The 26,531-nt window shown below is 31.7% G+C and overlaps 1 protein-coding gene across 7 annotated transcripts in view; it reads left to right on the top strand.

Moving 5' to 3' along the window:
- The window catches only part of LOC134693197 (sodium- and chloride-dependent glycine transporter 2-like), a 40,618-nt gene extending 16,851 nt beyond the window's left edge, over positions 1–23,767 (top strand). For all 7 annotated transcript variants that reach the window (XM_063553920.1, XM_063553919.1, XM_063553926.1 and 4 more), the window contains exons 5-14: positions 12,272–12,404; positions 13,021–13,155; positions 14,023–14,126; positions 16,822–16,946; positions 17,574–17,686; positions 18,313–18,444; positions 20,718–20,817; positions 21,447–21,547; positions 21,812–21,979; positions 23,514–23,767. In XM_063553920.1, coding sequence (XP_063409990.1) covers positions 12,272–12,404; positions 13,021–13,155; positions 14,023–14,126; positions 16,822–16,946; positions 17,574–17,686; positions 18,313–18,444; positions 20,718–20,817; positions 21,447–21,547; positions 21,812–21,979; positions 23,514–23,663 — 1,261 coding nt within the window. In that variant the 3' untranslated portion in view covers positions 23,664–23,767. The remainder of the gene's footprint in view (positions 1–12,271; positions 12,405–13,020; positions 13,156–14,022; positions 14,127–16,821; positions 16,947–17,573; positions 17,687–18,312; positions 18,445–20,717; positions 20,818–21,446; positions 21,548–21,811; positions 21,980–23,513) is intronic.
- The last annotated feature ends 2,764 nt before the right edge of the window (positions 23,768–26,531 follow it).

Genomic DNA, 26,531 nt, shown 5'->3' with positions numbered 1-26,531 from the left:
TGTTCACAACCTGCTCACTATGAGAAACACATTTTCAGTTTGAGTAGAGCTCATTTAGACGTTCAAATGATGCAATATCAAATACATAATATAAATAAAACTTATGAACTTTACAAAGTCAATGTAAAAGATGAAAAATTTCAAATTGACTTTTTTTTTAGTTTTTCATTGAAAGTTTTTGGTAATAAGTCAAACATATTGCCATGTTAAACTCTTCAATTTCTGAAAATGTTGGATGGTTATCGCTTGTTTATTCAGAAATACATGCCTCCACTCCCAAAATTTCAAACTGCATCATCTCTAAAACGACAATAGATATTTCATATCTGTTAATTGATAAATGATCTGCAGTTTAAGGACAACATTGTAGAACTGGAACTTAAGAACTGGAATTCGTAGAGACGTGGGACTACCACCATTCTACTCGGGACCACGTGTCCTTTCAAATATCACAAGATCAAGGTAATAGTACACTTTGAAGATTAAGGTAAAGTTTCATCATGACCCGATATTGACTTCAAATTGAACCTCTTAAAAAACTGATTTTTAAGACATTTTCAAAAATTGTGTATAATCCTCCAAGAGAATTAACTTCCTATAAGGGATAATAGCAAGTTAATTGTTTATGTTTATTAACATTGCCATATTTTCCTGTAAATGTTGCCGTTTTGAATAAGATTCCATCTCTTATACTTTTTACATAACAAAAATGCAAATAAAAAAGATTGCATCACGCAAAACGGGGGTACGCCCTGCAAAACAAATTTTGGAAGAAAAAAAAAAGAAAAAAAAAAGAAAGTTAAACAATATTAAGGTCTCCCTTATTTTATTACTGGTATTGCCATCTGATTAAGTCATTAAGATACACTGGAAATAATCAATAATTGGTAATATAAACTATTTGGGAAAACAAGAGGGCCTGGAATGAAGTATTTTTTAAACAATAGCATTGTCCTACATGTCTATTAGTTAAAGCTAACGTTGGCTCCTTTCATTCGCTGTTTTACGTCATGCCGGCTATTAAATTGAAAACTGTATCTATATGCCTTATTTTAAGTCCAGATTTTAAGTATTCGTATTTTCATCTAAAATACTACAATAGGGAACAATGCGTCAATGATTGAATTTATTAGTGTAAACCCGTGTATACAGCAAAATCCTAAATACACCGTTTGGTGGTGCGCTTGTCAGATGCGGAACGTACAGATAAGGTAATAGGTTATAGGTGAATATACTATTGGTATCGTTATCGGATTTGAGCCAGAACTTGCTTATTATTGGCCATATTAATTAAGTTGAAAACAAAAGGGTCTGGAGTGTTGTAATTTTTAATCAACACAATTGACCTATATTAACTTTATATAAAGTTGAATTCTTTGATTTGTCGTTTTTACCCCATGACAGCTGATAAATAGGACGTCGTTATTTAAGTATTATAGATATATATATATATATGAACACAACAGTTGAGAACATAAATGTATGAATGACCCATAGCTCGCACTCCAATACCCACTCGTGCAATAAACACTTTACTTTGATATACTTTCTAAACGTTTAAAAAGAAAATGGAAAATTCAGGTTAAATCAAAAGTTTAAATGTTTGACAGGGCATAACCGAAAAAACTGGTTGATAAAACAGTTTTCATATTTAAATTAACTCATCATAGATATTTATACCAGGATCTTTCCACATATAAGTATTTAGTAGACGTACCCAACACCTTCACTAAAATAAATTTGACTCGTTTAATTTTTATAAAATTTTGACAAAGTATTTACTTTGACCCTTTAACAAAAATGTAAAAAATGTAAAAATGTAAAAATTTTTGAACCAACAGTTTTGTCAGAAAAATTACACTGGTTATATAGCAGTTTGACAACACTAATTTTGATCATTGAGAAGCTTAATAATGGCTTCACAACGCAACGTTAATAAACGTGTATCTGATTTTACAGAGTTATCTCCCTGTAGTGTTAGGTACAACCTTAAGAAACGTGATACTATTATAATCATAACATTAACGACAGATTATCTCATCCACCCACTTGTATGCTATTAAATTACCTACTGTACCGTTTGTAAAGCTGACAAGATTTTATTCAGAAGTCAGAGATTTGTAACTGCTACTGTATTGAAAGTTATTGAGGGGTGCAATTTGTCACTTTAGATTAACTATCTTCTATAATAACATTCCATGCATTAATGGTCTGACATGATCTAAAGATGTCAAAGTTCATTTTATTTATTATGAAGTAAAACGCCGTTTAATTTCATTAAAATAAATTTCTTTCTATAAAAAATACTGAATTAAACAAAACAAAACAGATTATTATTCTTTCGCTACAGTTTACAAGACTTGTGTATAAGACGAGGTTTGCTGTACTGAATACGCGTCGGCACAAAACATGTTAAACATATAATTTTCATAAATGGCGACGAACGGTATTCAGCGTTATATTTTTTTAATCTTTGGTTATATGCTCTTCGGTTTAATACTTTGTTTGTATTGTTTACTTTTCATTATTCTAGACTCCCTGATAAGTTTGTTTGTAAACGAGGCTCTTCTGGTCTACATAATTTTAATCCCAGTATCTTATGATGAGTTTGTGTAAGATACTCGTTAGTTTTCTTTATGATTTTTTAAAAGGTATGCAATATTGTGTGAAATTCCTAAGAATTATATTTACGTGCCGAATCTTGCAATCCTCATTATTTCGTCATCAGAATGATTTTATTGGTTCACTTTGATACCGTATTACGTCATACATGTATCCGTTTTATAAACCCGGTACCTTTGATTTCTATTTACACCACTGGGTCGATGCCATTGCTGGTTGACATTTCGTCCCTGAGGGTATTACCAGCCCAGTGTTCAACATTTTGGTGTTGACATTAATATCAATAATGTGGTCATTTTTTCAAATTTCCTGTTTACAAAAAAATGATTTTTTCGAAAATTTAACGATGTTCTTATCCGAGGCATAGATTACCTTAGCCATATTTGTCACAACTTTTTGGAATTTTGGATCCTCAATGCTCTTCAATTTTGTACTTGTTTGGCTTATACATATTTTGATATGAGTGTCACTGATAAGTCTGATGCAGACGAAAGACGCGTCTGACCTACTTAATTATAACCCTGGTACCTATCACTAGTAGCCCGATTTCAGTCTGAAACGGTCATTTTGGTCTGATCACATCTTGATTGACTGGATTTACCGCTAGAGAAATTCGTCCAGATATTTCAGATCGTTAAGTCGCCGTTCAGATCGATAGCCTCATCAGGTAAATCAGTTCGTTAAGGCGTGTCAAGACGGGAAAGACTGAATCGTCTAGCGGTATGTTTGGATCCGCTAAGACCACGTCAGACCAAAACAGACCATGGATACAAAGTTACGTCAAGATGTTGTCAGACCGTGTCCAGTCGTGTTCAGATTTTAATCATTTGGACACAAAACGAGTGAAACTTTCCCATTGTTTATCAGGGGTTGCTCCCCTTTTAAAAATAAAATAAAAATTAGAAAGAAGACGGTTTGTGTTAACTGAACTTCTACCACGTTCCTTTAATCGTGTTAATTAAATAAAAAAAATATTCAAATTGAATTCTTACTACATCCTATTTAACATGTTTTGTATATTTTAAAAAGTAGCTCAAAGTCATACTGCTGAACAAACCGCCGCGAATTGACTAAAAAAAATCAACAGATTGCCGAAATAACATTTATTCATTGAATGTAAGCACCTGAACCTTTATGTTAAAGGTTTACAAGTGATTACAATACATGTTTTTTGCAATTACAGACTGTCGTAAGTGGTGAAAAATTTGTCATGTTGACGCAATAGATAATTTTTACACCCTTGTTAAATAATTACGGATGTCGGCCGTGAACACTTGAAAACGCGTGATCTTGATAATTATGTTTGATTAAATTTAAGATGTAACATTTTTTAATATTGTAAATGAATGCATTCTCATTTATCTTTTAATGTTGGCTATATAAATTGCATTTGAGTAAATTTGAGGCAGGGAAAATATATAATATATATAACTAGAATCTATGTCTTTTCTCGTTTTCCGTTTACTGTCATGCCATTGTCCGTTCATTTTTGCCAGACTCATGCGTTTGACTTTCCATCTTTATTTTTTAATTAGTCTATAACTCGAGAGCCTTTTATAAAAAAAATATTACATACCAAAAGACTTCGTTAAAAGATAAAGTTTGATTATTATAGCAGAAAAAGGCCAGTGTACCTGAAGTACATTTAAAGACCAGGTTATATGTATTACATGCATACAGCATAGTAAAGCTGGTTTAATTTGAATTACTATACCCATGAGGGACATTTTCCGACGATAATTAATCAAATCTCGGCGTTTTACGTTTCCGCAAATTGGCATTACTTTTCCGCGAAAAAAAGATGACGTTTCCGGAAAAAAAAGTTTACGTTTCCGCAAATAAATATTTTACTTTTCCGGAAAAAAAGTAACTATTCCGGAAAAAATAAATTATTGCTTTTCCGCAAATAATTAAGGAATACCTATTGATCGAAAGCAAAGCTATAATAAAAAATTTAATATGCATTTAGTTAAAAGTCATCATAACATGTAAGTAAAAAAAACATTAAAATGTATGAAAACGTATGTTCAAAAATATCTTCATATGAGTCATAGGTCAGTTGGTAAATATTTGTAGCCAACACGTCGTGCAAAGTCTATAGCAGCACATTCACCGTTTACAAGTTCTTTTTTTTGTTCAGGAAGAAGTCCATCTTCTCCTTTTCATACTTCCGAACGAGTGATTTTACAGTTAGACTTCTCATCTTTATGTAAGATGTTGTCTTCAGTTTCAATAGCACATCGACAAAGATAATATGGTATGATGGCTAGCTTGAAACTGCTCGTTTAGGTAGGCACTAAAAGACTCGACACCATTCGTTGTTCTCTTTTCCTCGGGGTCAGGGGTGATGCCCAAATGCTTGGTGAAAATCTCAATTGCCATCCAAATGAAATTCCAATATATTATCGGCAGACCTCATGCATTTATCGTCAGATCATGGAAATATTATATCGCCAATATAACACTACCATGGTCAGATGGAGCATCGGCAATTAATTCAACAAAGCTTTCTTTAACATGTCAGTTGGCAAGTAAGCCAAACCAAAGATTTCTCAATGAAGTGTAACTCATCCTTACCCGAGTCAACTAGTTATATCTAGTAAATTGTAGCTATACTGATATCAGAACATTTGTTTTATTAAAAATAAAAAATAAATAATTTATCATATATGTACATTCAAATCTTTATAATTTACCAGGTAAATTTGCGGAAAAGTAATAAATACAAATTGCGGAAACGTATACTTTAAATTTGCGGAAACGTAGTATTGGGACTTTGAATAATTAGCGGAAATGCAATACGCCCTCAAATCTGACAAGTTTGATTAAAAACGGAAAATACGCCCGTAAACGATTTAACGTTACCGTACCCTCTTTAATCGCATGTCGGCATCTTCAAATGGCAAATTTATTTTACACAAAATCGTTGACATGGTAGATGGACAATACAGCACAATATAAGCTGAGCTGGAAATTACAATCGGTGAGTAGAAATGAATGATATTTTAAAATATGCCTATCAGACATGAGAATAATCATTGATCCGGCCAAGAGTTCGAAGGAAAAATGTTTACATTTGTTACATTTGTGCATACAGGTATGATTCGACGTTCTAATACACAACATTCTTGCACAGTAACTTGTTCAAAGGCAAAGTAAGAATTTGGGCTTGTAAAAAAAATGTTCCTGTGATTGGACCCCCCCCCCCCCCCCTTTTGGAAGATCAATGCATGATTTGAAAAAGGTACATATATAAACTATGGTTTAAATCCCCCCTTTTAAAAAGGTCTGGATACACACCTGTTTATTGCCTAAACCATTGTGTGTATTCACAATGGTTTGGTTGTGGGGGTGGCCTATTACCAGACCTAGTAACCCCTAGTCCAAATAATTATGACGTCTTGAAAGGCTATTATATTTTTTTTCTTTGACGCCTTACATCAACGAAGTAAGGCGTCAAAGAAAAAAAATTATAATAGCCTTTCAAGACGTCATAATTATTTGGACTAAGTAACCCCCTGATGGAGTAACCCTACATATTCATATGTATTGTATGTTTAATAATGTATGAGGGAGGATAGGAGGGGTCCTGATCCCGAAATCCCGAGCCTAAAAACACGAAATCCCGAAATCCCGGGCTTAAAAACAACATAATCCAGAGGTCCCGAAATTTGAATAAAGAATTCCCGGATCCCGAAAGGGTCAATCCCGAAATCCCGAGCTTAAAAACACCCGTTCCTGGAGTCCCGATATAGGTCCTATCCCCCCTCATGTATTGATGACTGTCACGTCCTAAAATTTGCATGAAATATTTGTCACTGGATTTTTTATAACTCATAACCAACCAATCTTCACATGTATGTTACAATGATGATGTACCTATATTTATAGCCACTGGTGGGTGATGTACAATAATTATATTTTTTCACATATTTGTTATGAATACCTTCAAGGCTTGGGTTTGCATATGCAATAACCTCAAAATTGCCTGGGGCAAAAAAAAAAAGAGTATATTGATATTGTGCCCTGATTCCAAATGATGTGACAGCATTGCGTCCTTAACGACATTTTTTTACACTTTTGTGATAAGAAATTTAAGATAATTTTCCAGGCATGTTTCATTAAATTGCAGGCGCTGATCCAGAGGGGGTGGTCCAGGGGTTGGAACCCTTTCTCTTTTTGAGGATCAATGCATTTGAATGGGGACATGTAATTGGAGCCCCCCTTTGTCCTGGTTTTCAAAATGGCTGGACCCGCCCCTGAATTGTTATCAATGATTTGTTTTGCTCTAAATTTTGTAGAACTTAAATATATACATATTTTATATTTTTGAACTTTAAAGACGCCGTTGTTCTTTTCGATGTCGAACGACCAATAACAAATTGCCTATTGAAACAGGAAGATGGCAAAATGTACTGAGAGAAAACCGTGTTTGTCATCTATGTAAAAATTGACAAATTGGTGACGAATATCACTATATATTGGAATGTACTTTTTTCGATCAAAAACGTACAGAGTATTTATCCTCCTATTTTGTACAACGACATTATACATTTAAATTTTCGGAACTTATGTTGAGTACACGAAAACCAGTCCTGAAGAAACTTTGTTTATTTATAAAACATATTAATACTTGTGTTTGTCCTCCTGGCTAGAGACTTCTGTAACCTCTCTCCTTGTTTTGTATATATTGGTAATAGTTATTGTTGTTATCTCTGTTGCCCGGCTTTACAAGATGAAAGAAGAAGATTCATCCCAAATGAACTAATACCAAGACATAACACTATTGCATTAAACAAACTGTTTAATTCAAAAAAACCAAAGACACTTAGAAATCTCTGCAATTTTATAAGATGTATTAATAGTAAGCTCACTCCTTCTTAACAACCATAATTTATATACCATACCTATACTTATAGGAAGTATTTCTTTATACAATTTTAACTATTACACTTGACTATCAAAATCTATATATATATTCTTTAATATGTTATCTCATCCGAAAATTTTGAATTTTATGCATTTTAAATGCATAATTTGTTTTATATGTATATTATTTTTCAACTTCTCTGTAACCTTTGTACTTGCATGGTTTTATGAGAATAAACTATCTATCTGTACTGATGTAATGCATTGGCTTTATGAGAATAAAGATATATAGTACGTTTCAATTTCTACATACATCACAGTCAGTAATTAAAGTTGTGTGTTAAACGTCAATACGACGAAAGCAAGCAATCCATGGTAAAAAAGACATTTAAATGGCACATGTTTATCTTTCGCCTGACAGCACGTATACACCGCAGTTATCGTAAATTATATAAACATATAAAAAAAAAAAAAAAAAAATAACATTATTTTTTTAAGACAAAACAGGGAAAAGAACTGATAAGTGCGGGTAATCCATGCGCCTTGCCTCCTTTATGTTACGATATTTTAGAAATTAATTATTCTTTTATCTATTATAACACGTGAAAACTACACCGATGAGTTCCATATATGCCTTTAACTTACAGCTGGTCCTGAAAATGCATGAAATATTTGCCACTGGACTTTAAACAACCAACAATCAATCACACTACAACTTAAAGCATATATAATAGTGTAATACAAAATGTATATTATAATGATACAATTAGCCAAATAAATAGAATACAAATACACACTACTTTATTTAACTGACACAATTTAAAGGAATACTCTCTAAACTATATATATAAGTAGAGAAGCGAAAAGTTTCTTTTGAATACTTAACAAACTTCCGAACAGTTCATGTTTTTTTGCTCAATTTAAAAACTTGAAAACATACGCATGTATATTGAAAACTGACGACCATACATCATTAATACGTGTATACACAAATTCATTAATTCTTTATTAACGTTTAGCCCTACGGCACCTTTCTATTAAGAATGATGATGGGAGTAATTGTAATATATAATAGGCATGTACTTTCTTACGTTACGGATCATTGATTTTGTTACCTGTTGACCCGGTTGGTTACTAGCACGTGCCAACGAACTCGACCATTTTAACTAAAACAGATTTTGTTCAAATTAAAGCCATATGTATATATATACTAAGTACTATACTAAGTACAATATACCTATCATATGGATTAGAAAATGAATATTATAAGGATACATTGTTTGAATGAATATTTCTATACGGTGATACTTTAGCACCGTCCCGACAGAGACTGAAGGAATGCAGTATGATGATCAGGTTTCGGGATCCGAGAAGTCTTTTTTCGAATTTCCGGATATCGGGAATATTTTTTTCCAACTTAAATAGAGTAAATCGCACTAAAAAAAATAAACATGCAAACAAATAGCAACAGCTTCAACGGTTAACTAGGACATATATCAACAGAAAACGAATTAAAGCAAATGTCATACATAAAACAAAAATATGCATGTGTTAATTTGCCTCGCTGCATTTCTGTGGATCCTTAACTTTTTTAGGTTACGTTTAGGATTTTCCGTTACTAATCTTTAAATACGAAAAACATTTTCACCGGTGTTCACAACATTTTAAGGTTTATGGCATACACTCTGGTGTGTATACAATTAACATACGTCCTTGCATTTAATTACCAATATATTTATATAAACTAACATTTATTAAAAAATAAACAACATATATAGACGAATAATTTATTAGTTCCTCGACAAAACAAGAAAAGAAATAAAGAATCAACAGAAGATAATTTTTTTTTAATTAATAAAAATATACTTCAAACAAATCCTAATATTGAAAAACATATATACATATTAATCTAAAATGCATTATCGAGTAGAAGGGGCGCAACTCGTGTTATCAAACCGGTATACTGAACGGATCTAAACAGGGTCTGAACATTTTGAACGTAATTTTGTATCCATGGTCTGTTTTGGTCTGACACGGTCTTAACGGGTCTAAACAACCCGCTAGACGATTCAGTCTTTTGCGTCTTGACATGTCTTAACGAACTGATTTACCTGATGAGGCTATCGATCTGAACGGCGACTTAACGATCTGAAATATCTGGACGAATTTCTCTAGCGGTAAATCCAGTCAATCAAGATGTGATCAGACCAAAATGACCGTTTCAGACTGAAATCGGGCTACTAGTGTATTTTGCCTAAACTACGAATCAGAATGAAATGAAACTCTGCCATAATCCTCCGCATATAATGTTATTACGCGCCGTCTATTAAGTCAGCTGTACCTGTCGCATGCACATTAATGATAAAAGTAAAAGTCCTCACATTCAGCCATCCGTCTGGTAGACAACTATTATCAAAAACCGTTTGATACATATGTCCCAACTTTTTCGATATTCAAGAGCTTGCAGCTCCTACTCAGACTTTGTAAATAGTAGATGATTTGTGTTCTGTTAAATAGTCCCCTTTTAAAATTGTTATACGATGATGACTGATGTATCCATGTTTTGACTATTTTATTTATTGTGTCTGTTTATTTAATGCATCAATGTAAATATAACGGAATTTGATGAGACTGTCATTAAAGTGAGAGGGTTAGCGCTATAGAACAAGGTTTAATCCATCATTTTCTACATTTGAAAATGCCTCTACCAAGTCAGGAATATGACATTTCTTGTCCATTCGTTTTTGATGCGTTTTGTTATTTGATTTTGCCATGTGATTATGGACTTTCAGTATTTTTGTGATTTTACTTTTGACAGACAGCAGAAATATGGCATACTAAGAAGGGTTATTTTTTCATCATATTCTTTATATTATACTATGTCATCACTTTTATTTGCAATTTTAACTGGATTCAAGGGACATCGACAATTGTTTTACTCATGTAACTCAATTATGCATTGTGAAACAATCTCCTACGAGTCTGTGATTTTTGCTAACCATATTGTACAATCATATTTATTCAAGTTTATTATATTTCATTTGTCTTTATTGTTTAGGGAAAAACAATGTCTCCATTTTTCAAGTATCAAACGATTAGGCTACCTTAAATGTTGAAAAAGAATTAAAATCGGGAGAAGGCCACGCATTGATTAAATGTCGCTACAAATAATACTTATCAATAGTATACGCCGTTATACAGTCCTTAAAATGTCTTTTAAAAAAACAACAATGTTCATTTGTAAAAGGTTATAATTTTTAAACCGATTTCGGTAATAACTTTAGCTTTCAACATTCTAGAAGACATATTGTACTTTTACTATGTGATAACAGCTAAGAAAAACTGTCTCCCGTGCATTATGTTTACCTTTTTCACTGCTATTGCCGCAATGAACATGTTAACTAGTTTTGTTTTCATAAGAATTTAAGTGTCTTCAAAAAGGACAATGAACTTGAGAATGAAAATGATGAATTGATCCCTTTGATCAGAAAATAACCAAAGGCCACCAAATGGTCTTCAACACAGCAATGAATTCCTGAAATCCGCAGTCTATTTATTAAAAGAGGTATATGTTTGTATAAGTTTTAGCCAGTCAATGTTAAACGAGAGACGTGAAAATATGTGATGTATTATTAGGTGTCCATATCCTAAAATATTTATTTTTAATACAGAAAAATAAGAAACCGTAGTAGACATTTACCATAGAAATCATTAGACGTCGAAAGATAATTTGGGGTGAAGCTTTGCAAAAGAATATATATATAAAAAAAAAATCAAACATTTATAAGCTTAGGACTGTTTTTAAATAGTTCATTTAGTTCCCTCTACATTATTTTCAATTGGTAATTTCGAAGAATTCAAATGAGTCAACACTTTTATTCGATGTCATTTTTTTGCTTTAAAGCACATAAATACGGAAGACGTTTTACTGTTTTTAATTGAAGTGGAAAATCTTTATTCTGCATAAATTTGTTTAAAATTCAAAATTGTCTGCGCTATAGAAATTTAACATGTATAATCATTAAAATTATACCATTATGTAATACATAAATGTACCGTATCAACTGCGTATTTCAGATATGATTTTGTAATCTGCTTCAAAATTGTTGATATTTGCATACTGTGCAGTAATTACAGACACCTTTAAATTGTCAAACTTGAAAGAAAATACACTACTAACATATTCCATTGATTCAAATCTAAACTAATCGAAACAACTTGCAATTACATTTTCTACAAAAAAAGGCAAAACGCTGTTTGAATTGTTGAAACAAAGGTACATTTGTAATATGTAATAAAATAGGCCGTTATATATTAATTAGCGCCGATCAAATATATTAATGCTCAATACATTGATGCGTTTTCTAATTAAAAAATCACCATCGAATACCCATTATAGCGATTTACTAAAGCCCACACATACTCTAGTATTTCGACAAATATGTCATAATAAATTCAAAGGATATTTCCTTTCGATATATACTTAATATTTATACAATAAACACATTTTAGACAAGGTGTAACTATCAGAGTTTGAATATTGTGACCAGTCGCATATGTACACCAAGAACTTCATTACATGCATTTTGTATAACATACATGGATGATACTCATTCCTGAAAATTCAATTCGGTGTGATGCAGACTAATTCGTTTTTAATGCAGAAAGACCAACACATAAAAACAAAAGCGGCAACAAATCATAAATGAAACAAATTCCACATGTATCAAGTACGGTAGCACAATATAATCTTTGTAACAAAGGATTCTTTTTTTAATAGGCGTCATGTACTAGATATGACAGATGGTATTGAGAATCAAGGGCATTTACGATGGCAGCTAGTGCTATGTTTACTAGCTTCCTGGACTGCATTATTTTTCTCTGTACTCAAAGGAATTAAAACTTCCGGAAAGGTTAGTATTGATACTAATAAATAATATTGATAACAAAAATACCTTTGCTCTGCATTTTATGAATATTACGTATGTTTTCTACTAAGTCAATGCATATGTGAGGCGTAAAGTTTGAAAAGGAGTTTCCATTTTCACTAGTTAACGACTGTTTTGCAATAGTGCAATATACAACAATACAACGTTATAAATTTTAATGAAAACTAGATACCCGATTAATGCTTTCTGATTGATAATTTCAACAAAACATTAAAGTATTGGATATAATGACACAATTATTACCTCCATTCTGATGAAGATAATAAAATTCAAGGAAAATGTCTCATAATAATCCTACTGTTATTTCTCACATAGTTGAAAAATTAACTAAGATTACACCGTCGAATAAAATCATATAGATGTCTAACTGAGTTAAACAGTACATTCTACTGTAGTCGTTTGACTTCCTTGATTATACAAGCCTTGTTAGATATTTATGGTAATACTGACCTCTGTAAACTAATCAGTATTATAAATATAATGTTCATCCAAACCCCAAAAATTCCATTTGTGTATGAGTTATACATGTTTGTACACATGCAACATTTATATGTTAAATGCTTCTGTTTTCTTATTTCAGGTGATGTACGTAGCTTCTACTATTCCATATGTTTTCCTACTGATACTGCTAATCAGATCATTATTTTTACCTGGAGCATTCAGTGGTCTGGCATACTTTTTTATTCCAAGATGGAGTGATCTGCTAAAATTTTCGGTATGAATTTGTTTTTTTCTTTTGATTTAAAATTGAGATTGGAAATGGGGAATGTGTCAAAGCGGCAACAAGTCGACCACAGAGCAGACAACAACCGGAGTCTTGAAGCCATAAATTCCCACGCCCAGAGTCGTCGTTAAGCTGGCCTCTAAATCTTTCAACATAATTTTGATCGCTTACATGTAGGGCATGACCCAGCATGACACAATGTGATACAGATGACTTTTAATAAAATAAACGAGAAAAACAACCAACGCTTAGTACTAAACTAGAGGCCCCAAAACTAAACATATGTGTGTGCACTCAGCTTCCCCTTACCGGTTACTTTTTTATCACATACATAGTATTTTATATTTATGTCATTACAAATATAGCGAAAATAGAATTGCAAGAATTTTATTAGCGCATAAAATTAATATTGGTTTTAATTTGTTTCTTAAAGTAAAAATAAAATTGATTTATACATCAGTTATTTTAAAGAATTTCATACATAGTCAACGTCTTAGATTTGTCACTTTAATATATTTTTATAAACTGAAAGATGGGGTTGATTTTTAAATAAAAACAAATAGATTATGTAGAGTTATCTTTCTTCCGTTGATTATTTTTTCTACCGGTCTTATCTGCATCTAGATGAAAGGTCCCTGTAATCTGATGGAGTGTAAATTAGTTTTACCAATACAAGCAACAGTACTATATCGCTGTTTAAAATTCATGTAAAGCGAAAAATAGGAGAATACAAGCTACAAACTAACATCGACGAAACACATCAACTACAAGAGGAAAATGCTTTGACACATCTGTTGTTGGTACTTTGACACATCTGTTTTTGGTACTTTGACACATCTGTTTTTGGTACTTTAACAGGTTTGGAGTGATGCTGCTATACAAGTGTTCTATTCCTCAGGTCTTGGTATAGGTGGTATAATAACATTAGCAAGCTACAACAAATTCCATAACAACTGCTACAGGTATTGTTTATATATTTTTAATTTTTCCCAAGTGACAAAACAAGTTTAAACGAATAACATTAAACTGTCAATTCTATTATGTACTAAGTTTGATATGATATTGTTTGTTTTCGGATTAAAGAAGTTTGTAAGATGAAGTAATCTATGTTTTATTTAAAATAAAAATTAAGAACGAATTAGAAATGTTGATTCACAGTAGACAAACTATTTTCATACATCGCTTCAATTGCAAACCAAGCATTATATAAAGGATACTTTATTGTAAAATATAACCGTCTAAACTCTCTTTTTATACTTTGTCAGAGTTGAAATTATAGGCTGCTCGGGTTGACTTTGTGGACTGTCCGTGGTGACTTATTGACTGTCCATGTTGTGTCAGTAGTGGCATCGCATAGTATTTTAGATCGCTTAGAATATTTATTGATCTTTTGATGTCGTTTTTAGCTCACCTGGCCAAAAGGCCAAGTGAGCTTTTCTCATCACTTGGCGTCCGTCGTCCGTCTTAGTCGTCGTCGTCGTCATCCTTCGTCCGTCGTCGTTAACTTTTACAAAAATCTTCTCCTCTTAAACTACTGGGCCAAATTAAACCAAACTTGGCCACAATCATCATTGATTTATCTAGTTCAAAATTTGTGTTTTTTTACCCGGCCAACCAACCAAGATGGCCGCCACGGCTAAAAATAGAACATGGAGGTTAAATGCAGTATTTGGTTATTACATAAAAACCAAAGCATTTAGAGCAAATCTGACAATGGGTAAAATTGTTTATCTGGTCAAGATCTATCTGCCCTGTAATTTTAAGATGAATGGGACAACCCGTTGTTGGGTTGCTGCACCTGAATTGGTAATTTTAAGGAAATTTTGTTGTTTTGGGTTATTATCTTAAATATTATTATAGATAGAGATAAACTGTAAACAGCAATAATGTACAGCAATTTAAGACTAAAAAATAAGTCAAAGTGACCAAAATGGTCAATTGACCCCCTAAGAAGTTATTGTCCTTTATAATCAATTTTTAACAATTTTTATAAAATTTGTAAATTTTTACTAACATTTTCCACTGAAACTACACGGACAAGTTCATTATAGATAGAGATAATTGTAAGCAGCAAGAATGTTCAGTAAAGTAAGATGTACAAACGCATCACAATCACCTAAACACAATTTTGTCATGAACTGTCTGCTTCCTTTGTTTAATTCACATATACCAAGGTGAGCGACACAGGCTCTTTATAGCCTCTAGTTTTTTAGCTCACCTGGCCCGAAGGGCCAAGTGAGCTTTTCTCATCACTTGGCGTCCGTCGTCTGTCGTCGTCCGTCGTCGTCGTCCTGCGTCCGGCGTTAACTTTTACAAAAATCTTCTCCTCTGAAACTACTGGGCCAAATTTAACCAAACTTGGCCACAATCATCATTGAGGTATCTAGTTTGAAAATTGTGTCCGGTGACCCTGCCAACCAACCAAGATGGCCGCCATGGCTAAAAATAGAACATAGGGGTAAAATGCAGTTTTTGGCTTATAATTCAAAAACCAAAGCATTTAGAGCAAATCTAAAATTTTCAGATGAATCTGACATTCCGTTGTTAGGTTGCTGCCCCTAAATCGGTAATTTTAAGGAAATTTTGCTGTTTTTGGTTATTTTCTTGAATATTATTATAGATAGAGAAAAACTGTAAACAGAAATAATGTTCAGCAAAGTAAGATCTACAAATAAGTCAGCATGACCAAAATGGTCAGTTGACCACTGTAGGAGTTATTGCCCTTTATAGTCAATTTTTAACCATTTTTCGTAAATCTTAGTTATCTTTTAGAAAAATCTTCTCCTCTGAAACTACTGGGCCAAATTAATTGAAACTTGGCCACAATCATCTTTGGGGTATCTAGTATAAAAATTGTGTCCGGTAACTCGGCCAACCAACCAAATTGGCGGCCATGGCTAAAAATAGAACATGGGGAAAAATGCAGTTTTTGGCTTATAACCCAAAAAACAAAGCATTAAGAGCAATTCTGACAGAGGTAAAATTGTTGATCAGGTCAAGATCTATCTGCCCTAGAATTTTCAGATGAATTGGATCATCGGTTGTTAGGTTGCTGCCCCTAAATTGGTAATTTTGAGGAAATTTTGCTGTTTTTTTGTTATTATCTTGAATATTATTATAGATAGAGATAAACTGTAAACAGCAATAATGTACAGTAAAGTAAGAACTAAAAATAAGTCAACATGACCAAAATAGTCAAATGACCCCCTGAGGAGTTATTGCCCTTCATAGTCATTTTTTAACAATTTTCACAAAATTTGTAGATTTTTACTTACATTTTCCACAGAAACTACTGTTATAGATAGAGATAATTGTAAGCAGCAAAAATGTTTATTAAAGTAAGATCTTCAAAAACATCACCATCAACAAAACACTATTTTGTCATGAATTCATTTGTGTACAATGTTTAATATTAACATAGACCAAGGTGAGCGACACAGGCTCTTTATAGCCTCTAGTTTTTTATTTGTGCCGTATACTTGCACTATTATTGACGTATATTTTATATATATATCTATATATGTCTTCGTGACGACAAGAGACTTACAGAGTTAATCATCAGTATTACAATAGCAGTGGTACCGAAAAAAGATCATAATGTTTGTTTTATTAAGTTACATAACTAGAAAACAAGATGTTATATCATGACTTTTTCAGAGATGCAATGATTTTGCCTGTCTTGGACACATTTACAAGTTTGTTTGCAGGATGTGTAGTGTTTTCCACATTAGGTTACATGGCTGAAGCATCAAATGTTCAAATTGATGATGTTGTTAAACAAGGTAATGTATTATTCAAAAAGGCAAAAGTGACAAATGTAATTAACTCGAACGTAAAATTATTTTGTAAACATAATAAACGGTCAAATTTGTCAAAACAACAAATTGCAACACCACCTCACTTAAGTCATGCGGTTATTAATACACATGACAATTATAACCTTGTTTAAAGTTTGTCGAATCTCAACGCAAGAATTATAAAATACGCGTATATAGGCATACTAAATGAACAACGTTTAGTCAGATTACGCAGCTGTTTAAACTCAATTCTAACAAGTCAAAAATGAATTATGTTGTATAAAAGAGATTATCATTACGTTTTACTATCTCTATGTTGATTTTTAAAAGTTATTATATCTGATAGGATGTAAGTTTTTAACAACGAAACAACACATTTATTTCTTGCTTTGATATTAGATTGGCAGTATTGAATTGAAACGACAACACTATCAATACCGTAAAGTGTATAGAAAACTGTTCCTATTATTCTTACAGAAGTACGGTAAAAAAAAAACCGATTTTAATTACATCACCAAAAAAACTTATTGATTCGTAAGTTGTGATATACATGTATATGTGCTTATCGAACATCTTCAAACATAAATTATTGTATTTTTATAATTTCACAAGGCCCAGGTATTGCATTTATGGTGTACCCAGAAGCCTTGGCAACTCTACCTCTACCTCAAGTATGGTCTGTCTTCTTTTTCTTGATGTTGTTTACTATAGGACTAAATACCATGGTAAGTTATCATAGGCCAGGAATAAGTTCTTCAGAATTGTTTTCAAATCACTTCAAAACATTTCAACTTTGTTAAAGAGACAGTTTACAACACACATAATGCATGTTTGAAGTGCATGGCGAGTACATGCATTTAAAAAAAGAAAACTGAATTTATTCTTATAAATTGGTGAGGCATATGTCTGTGCGTACGAACCGTTTTACCTTAAAGATCACCATCATTTTAACTGAGGTCATATAGTTGAAACTCCTGAATATCAAGTCTTAAACCGCCATTAGTATAAACATTACAAATAGCTTTACTAAAAGAATTTTCCTTTTTTTGTTTATTTTAATTTCAATCTTTTTACACATAATACAATCAACAGTAAGTTTCGTCAGGAAACAGATGTGATTCTAACAATACAATAACATTGTTAACGAGAGCGGTTTCTTAACAATTTAATCAGATGACAACACAACGGCAGATTGTGTAAGCTAATCACAATTTTTATAAAACGTAAATAAGACTAAACCACACACCTAGGTTATGTAGTCTTAAAAATACTAAATTGAACGATCTTTATTTCTCCTCAAACAGATTAAATATCTATCTATGAACTAAGATGTAGAGTGTTTACTTTTTAGATTGTCCAAGTGCAAGTAATAACAACAGGTATTTTTGACAACTTCCCTAATCTAATGCAGAGAGGAAAAACACTTACGAGGCTATGTGTATGTGTTGTTGGTTTTCTGCTTGGACTGATGTGTGTCACTCAGGTAAATAAATGTGTTTCGTTAAATGAATTGTAAACTAACTATAGTGACTTTATTTTTATTTCAAGGGGATAGCTAGAGGTCATCAACACAATCGAATTATACACCCAAATGTTATATGTCCCTCAAATGTAATTTAAAAAAACATGACAAACTGTTCAGCACAAGGAATACACTAATAAACGAGACAATCGGTCCTCTTGATTAGTCAACATCCATAAGTTCTTGTTTTCTATGATTTTTCTGATTGGTTCTCATACTTTATTGCCGCTTCTCTATATATATAATATGTCATTGTGTATCTGTTTGCATGGCTTTCGCGGTATTATTAGTTTTAGAGAACAAAGTATTGTAGTATTGTAGTTTTGCATTGATATGCAAACAACGATAGAAGTACATTTTATATACCAGAAATATATTTTCATGTTTTTATCTACGGAAACTGATTCAATAATGAAAGATTTAAGAAATATATATATTATCAAAATGAATAATAAAATTTATCTTCAAACTGTGTAAACGGACTGCAATCTTTTACTTCTACTAAAAAAATCCATTATATATATTTTCAGTCGAGTACACAATTGTTTTAACTTAAAATTCTTCTTTGGTGTCATCAATTGTTTTATATACATTTGATAAAATTTACTGTTTGCTATAGCATGAATTGTTCTATATAATAAGACTGTTCTTATCCCGGGCATAAAAAAATGCCGTATTTGGCGAAACCTTTTCAACTTTTGATCTTCAGTGCTGTACAACTTTGTACTTTTTTCACTTTCGATCTTTTATATCTGGGCGTCACTGTTGATTTTTGTGTGGACAAGGCGCGTTTTTGGCGTATTGAATTTTAAACCTGATGCTTTTTGTTACCTATTAATCATGTTTTTCTTTGTCTAATATGTTCTTCTATTTATTTGTATTGTAGTCCTGTAATATTATGTTGTCATCTCAATATTATATTTAATTTTGCCATTAAAGTGCGAGGTTTGGCATGCCACAAAACCAGGTTCAACTCACCACTTCTATTCCCCTTTAAAAGTGTCCTGTACCAAGTCAGGAAGATGGACATTGTTATATTATTGTTCGTTTATGTGTGTGTTGCATTTTAACGTTGAGTCGTTTGTGTTTTCTCTTTTTTTTTAGATATTGAGATAAGACGTAGCACGGTACTTGTCTATCCCAAATTCATGTATTTGGTTTTCATGTTATATTTGTTATTCTCGTGGTGTTTTGTCTGATGCTTGGTCCTTTTCTGTGTGTGTTACGTTTCGGTGTTATGTCGTTGTTCTCTTATATTTAATGCGTTTCCCTCGGTTTTAGTTTGTTACCCCGATTTTGTTTTTGTCCATGGATTTATGAGTTTTGAACAGCGGTATACTACTGTTGCCTTTATTTATTGTTAATTAACGTTACTGATATTTTTTCATAATACAATGTAACATTTTCAAAATGTAAAGTAAATCTTCATTTCAATCAGCTGATTTTGGAATCAATACAAACATTCAATGGTATCATGAACTGTATCAGATGCACACAAATTGCATTTTAAGAACAACGAATGTAGTGAAAAACAAAGAAAATCAAATGACATAAAAAAGTAAAATAAAACAAATACCGAACACTTTGAGGAAAATACAAAACGAAGAGTCCCTTCCAGAATGGAAACGATAACAAATATGAAATAACACAATTGATTACTGTAATTTGATAATGATTTTAATTGCTGCATTCGATAACTCAAAATTGAGGTCGATTACATTTTAAAAAAAAACAAAGTCGTCAAAAGGTAAAAAATCATAGGAGCACCTCAAAGAGTTCAATATTTATCATTGTAAATTACACATGTATCAAAAACTAAGGGTGTTGGCATACAGATTATTTAAACAATAATCAGTATTTTATAAAAAAGTAAATTTTCAAAAACACTGAACTCCGACATTGTCCGAGGAAAACTCAAAATGGAAATTCCCTTATTAAATGGCAAAATCAAAAGATCAATTACATGAAACGAATATATATACACAATTGCCATATTCATGACTTTATACAGGAATGTTACTATCTACACAATGATGGATTTAACCTGGTTTGATAGCTAGCTAAACCTCTCACTTATATGACAGTCGCATTTAATTTCATAATATATTTAAAAATTACCTGTAATGTTATACTACAAAAAGTATAATAAGCTAAGCTGCAAAGACGATTCGGAAAAAGCCTTTGATGATTTAAATTGTATAAAATTATTAATTTGTGTATTCTATCTTTTGCAGGGTGGTGTATATATTCTACAATTAATTGATTGGTATGCTGCAAGTGTGTCATTAATGTTTCTGTTGTTACTAGAAGTTATAGTACTTGCGTGGATTTACAGTAAGTGTTAAGACTAATATCTGTTGTTACTAGAAGTTATAGTACTTGCGTGGATTTACAGTAAGTGTTGAGACTAATATCTTTTGTTCAAATTGTCGAACTAATCAAACCCATGTTTCTATAATCTTGAGATATACGTGTATATGTTAAAAGTATTATATACATGAAAAGGTTCTTAAGAATACTTTTTGGGACATTGGATTGGTCAAAAATCATAAAAGCCTCATTTTAAAAAATGAGACACACATTTGTAGTTTTTATTATTGAAAATAATCATATATATGTGATAATTTTATTCTATTCTTTTGATATATTACTAGAACACACCCGCGAAATCGCGTGCATTCAGAGCGTATTTGAAAGGATGTAAAGTGTTGTAGGAAGAATTTTGTAAAAGATTTAATGACTTGAGAATTTCAGGAAAAGTATCAAAAGGTGAAACGTTCTATTCTGAAAGTTATCGACAATGATAGAATCAAAGAACTCAAAACTCCAACTTTTAAAAGGGTGATTATCTACACTGCAGTAACAGAACCGATTTCTGTAATTTATCTACTAAATAGACAATGCAGTGTTATATATTTTTTCAAATATGTGAGTCAAAATACTACCATGTAAGTTTTTTTCAGCCACAGAAAGATTATATTGTGACATTGAAATGATGATTGGGTACAAACCAAGCCTCATTTGGAAGTTTTGTTGGCGAGTTACTTGCCCGTTAATAGTCGCAGTAAGTTTATTATTCTAAACATTGACATTATACAAGTTTTTCGATTATCATATGTTTATTATTTTACAGTATATTAATAAAATTTAAATTACTCTCTATTTCAATATGATAACAAATTTGATTAACTGTCAAACGCTCAACACAATAACTATCTCAAGTTATGTTATACCATTTTATTCAAGATATATGAAATAATGTTGTATTACAAAAACATAAATGTACTCTAAAGTACTCTACAACTATCTTTCTTTCTTTCTTTCTTAGTCTTTATGGATTATAAATAATGTTCAACATGAACCAATCAAGTATGGAAAAAAGAGTTATCCTTCCTGGGCTATTGGTGTTGGATGGATAATTGCCATCGTGCCACTCATCATGATTCCTGCAGGAATAGTTCAATCTTTTTTGGCGGCAAAGGGTGATCTATTTCAAGTAAGTATTTATGAAGTTCAACATTCCTAATAAAAACAAATTAGGTTTCATTTAACATGTAAAAGCAATGTTTTGATATATCTTGTCTTTTAAAAAAATGGTATAAAATACTATTTAATAAATCATGTTAAGGGTTATTCGTAGTACTCTTAGTGCTGTTAAGGCACTAGACAGGAACAAATAAATGTGATACGAAAATTAAAACCGGACCTGCATAAGGAATTTCGGTCATGCGAATTCCCGTCAAGAAGTAAAAATTCAAGCCAACAAAAATAAATGCACTAAACATGAGTAATTCCACGCATACCGAAACATTTCAGTTTTGGTAGTGATGTCTACCGTAGAAAAGTAATTGTATAAGTGACGTTTCATCATTCATGACTTCATTTCCATTTCTTAAATATCAATTTTGTTAAACAAAAAAAAATTAAAAAAAGGCTGACATTTTTGACGAGTGCTTCTCTTGCAAAATATGCAATTTTTTATAATAAAATAAAAAAACAAAAACAAAGCGCCATTACTGATACGCTTTTCTGGATAATATTAATCATGCCAAATCATATGCGTTTCATCTACATAAGACTCATCAGTGGCGTTCAATTCAATACAGCTGGAAAGCTAATAAAATATTAGTATACGATCAAGAGCATATAAAACAAAGTACAATATTAATAAAAGGCTTATACACACGAGGTAGAACATGTTTTGAATAATGAATACATGCATAATAGTTACTCTACAGAAACTAAACATATGAATGAAACATGTATACTTAAATAACAAAAATGAATAAAAGTGTAAAAGGAAATAGGGAATTGTGTTTAAGCGAAAAGTATATTAAAAAAAATATAACAATACTTAATTATATGATAGACTCCAAGGTGCTCAATATCACTTTACCAGGGACAATTTTGTAACAGCATTCGAATTTGATACACGCATGCCGTAGTGTATTTTAAATACAGTAGCGGTTGTTATGTCAAACGTTGATCTTAAAATCCAACTATCTTGTGATTATGTAGCATGCATACGTTGTTTTAATATTATTTCATTGCAATTTTGATTAATTACAGTAGCCACCATCAAATAGGAGAACCTTTGTTAAAACACAAGAGATTGAAACAATTGCAATAAGAAATTCTACAAAACGATTGAAGAAAACAAAGTTGATTCGAATTCCCTCAAATCACGATTTTTTTTTTAATCTTAACTGGTCATTTATGATCACTTTGACTGAACACTTAAGATTTAATATCGAGAAATTCTTTTAAGAACCAAATGCTATCCTTTATTTATGATAAGTAAAACTTCGAAAAAACAATTTAGAACTTTCATGTTTTTAACTGTACACTTACTCGATTTCAAAAACTAGCTATGGTCCCCACAATTCTTGTTTTAAGCCGCCAAAGTCTTGTTGGGGTTTGTAACCTGACAGTTGAGCAGCAAAATGTGTTTTTCAAGTAAATACGTGTGTTTTTTTATTCTGATTTCTAATTCTATTTTGAAGTTCATCTAGTTTTGATTTATATTGTAGAGATTATATTCTACATTGAAACCTAGCCCAATGTGGAAACCAGCTAAAACGAAAGGGGAATCGGATGAAAATAACGTTGAATTGATTAAACTGAACAAAACTGGTGATACTAATGGAGCTAATCTGTATGGAAAAATTGACAAGCTGTAACCACAGTACTACTAGGTCAAAATACAAATTGAAAAGTTTTACAGGACTTGACATTCCAGCTATTGTAGTCGCCTTCTGCGAAATAAAAAAAAGTTATATATGAAATGTGTGGGTTGGTTTCGTTCCCTAAACAATTGAAATAGATGTGGTATAGCTTATTTTAAACAACAAAGTAAATAGATAAAGGAAGATGTGGTGTGAGTGCCAATGAAAAAACTGTGCATCCAAATAACAATTTATAAAAGTCAAACCATTACAGGTCAATGTACGGCCTTCAAAACGGAGCCTTGGCTCACACCGAACAACCAGATATAAAGGGCCCCACAATTGATAGTGTAAAACCATTCCAAAAATCTAATTCTGATTTTGTTTACTTGCTAATTAAAGCTCTTTGAAAATCGGGCTTCAAGATTTTAATCTTATTGTCAAGAGTGGTGGTGAATAAATTCATCAAATAATTACACAATGTATCATCAAGGACTCTCTCAGAAATTGTTTTGATTGCGATAAGCGAAAGTCAATAAAAAAATTTTGAAGAAAAAAATATCTTATTTTAATATGACATTAGAGACGAATTAAAATACATATTTAGCAAAGTTGATTCATGTTCATATCTTTTTAAAACATAAACACTACCCCAGATAGGTTAACTGTGCAAATGAAATTAAAAAAAAGGCTATTTATAAATTACTGGTAATGAGATTTGAGTATGACGAAATGAAACTTCTAGGATGTTGAAAAACTTCATAATATTGTAAGATCAATTAAAAGCAGATCGATTGTTTTATCAAGTACAAAACTATCTTGTGCCTTATCTATACTGTTAAACAAGAAGACCTCATATTGTGTGTCGCTTCTCGTCCTTCCACAATAAATTAATCAGCATGCCTGCTATAAGTACCATGCATAATCGCATTTGACATCTATTCTTATGACTATTCAATTTAGAATATTTTTTTTATAAAACATTATCTCTAGAACAGGTTTCATACTTTCAACCAAGCTCTAAATGCCAAAGATTTCGCGGGTGGGTTCAAGTATTATCTTTTCTAACATGACTGTGGCATTTCTTGTTTGTTTGTCTTAATTTAGTCATAACCTTTCGGTTTTAAAACACCCTTGGCTTTCAAATAGTTGGTTTTTAAGGTTGCCTCTGAATTTACACGTAAACCCAGAAGGGCGTTTTGGGCGCATTTGATTTTTTAGGATTTTTAAATACACCATTGTGTTCTCAAGGCAGATGCAATGTGTTATTTTAAAGTAGGACTTTGCATGACATAAAATCAGAAAAATGCATTACAAAACTGTAAGTGATAATATTGTCAATGACAAACTTTACATCAAGTTGAGAAAAAATATAAATGATTACATTGATTCGTTTGACATTTAGGTAAAAATGAACATATTATATTAGGTGACTTTATGCTTTTCTTGATTTCTATTGATATATAAAATTCTTTTGTATGTAATGTTTACAGTAATATTGACCTTTTTTAATTATACTTATTTCTGTAGCTAGAGTTAACTATGTAAATATAAGAACTACTTATATGTGTGAGATTTATGAAGTTAAAGTAGACAATGTTCATGTCATTTACATTATCTAAATGTAATATGCCATGCTCTTAGTCGGTCAAAGTCTATATCAAATTAAACAGCACCTTTAGACGATCTGCAGCGAACGTAACCAGTGTTGTGCATCAGTAAAAACAACAAATAACAATAAGAAGGTTACAGCTACATATTGATTATGAGTTTTCATAGTTACATGTAGTAGGAAATGAATAAATTAGAAGAATACTACAAAACAACCAAAATAAACAACATATCATTCAAATTATAAAATTCATTATACTTGTGTGTAGTGTCCATACGTTAATCAAAATGTATGTTTTTTTTCTGTTTTGTTCTTCGGGTTGGCGTTACTCTTCCGTGTGATTTCATCAGTAATGCGTGTTTTAGTTTTGTTTTTTTCATTCAGCATAAGATTTTCATAGAGATTACTCATAACCTTTAACACTTTCGTTTTATGATCAACTCCATATTAATTAGCATTGAAGTGTAAAAAGTGAAATCACAAAAATACTGAGCTCAGAGGAAAATCAAATCGGAAAGTCCCTAATCACATGGCAAAATCAAATTACAAAACCCATTAAACACGAATGGACAACAACAGTCATATGTAAATGTAAAATGCAGCTGACTGTGAAATGCAAATTGACTTTTAGTATTTCAATGACAGACGGAAATGATTTGTTCAATTAATAAATTAAATATTAGCTCCTTCTATTCCTTTTAATGTTCATTGCGTTCACACACACTTGCCTTTTTACGAGTTTGATCTGATGCTTCTAAAAGAGGGACAATCAAACTCGTATATAGAAAATAAACTGAGAACGCCACGACTAAAAACGAAAAAGACACACAGACACATAATAGTATATACAACATCTAATTACAAATTCAATCTCAGCTACAACAACAACACCGAAAACTCGGGTGATCTTATGTGCTCCGTGATTAAAAGCAGGACATGCTCCATATGTTGCAGCCGGCTTGTTGCTCATCTTAATACAAACTCGGTAAATATTTGTGGAAAGGGAACGGGATCGTAGATACCACATAAGTAACCTATCCGATATTATCTGTAAAACGGCCATTCCATACCAGTCAACCAACTCGTGATGGCGTCCGTAAAATAAAAAAAAATGGCCTTTATTACAGGCATGGGGTAATCGTAATCAGTAATCGTAATCAGCTGTAATCGATTACATTTTGTCATGTAATCACATGTAATCAGTAATCATTCATTTTCTGATTACAAGTAATCGGAATGTAATCGATTACATTGCAAAAAACAGGTGTAAT

The sequence above is a fragment of the Mytilus trossulus genome, chromosome 12 (assembly GCF_036588685.1).
Source record: "Mytilus trossulus isolate FHL-02 chromosome 12, PNRI_Mtr1.1.1.hap1, whole genome shotgun sequence".
Lineage (NCBI taxonomy): Eukaryota > Metazoa > Mollusca > Bivalvia > Mytilida > Mytilidae > Mytilus > Mytilus trossulus.
The sequence above is the reverse complement of the archived record's forward strand: the minus strand, read 5'-3'. Positions and strand labels throughout refer to the sequence as shown.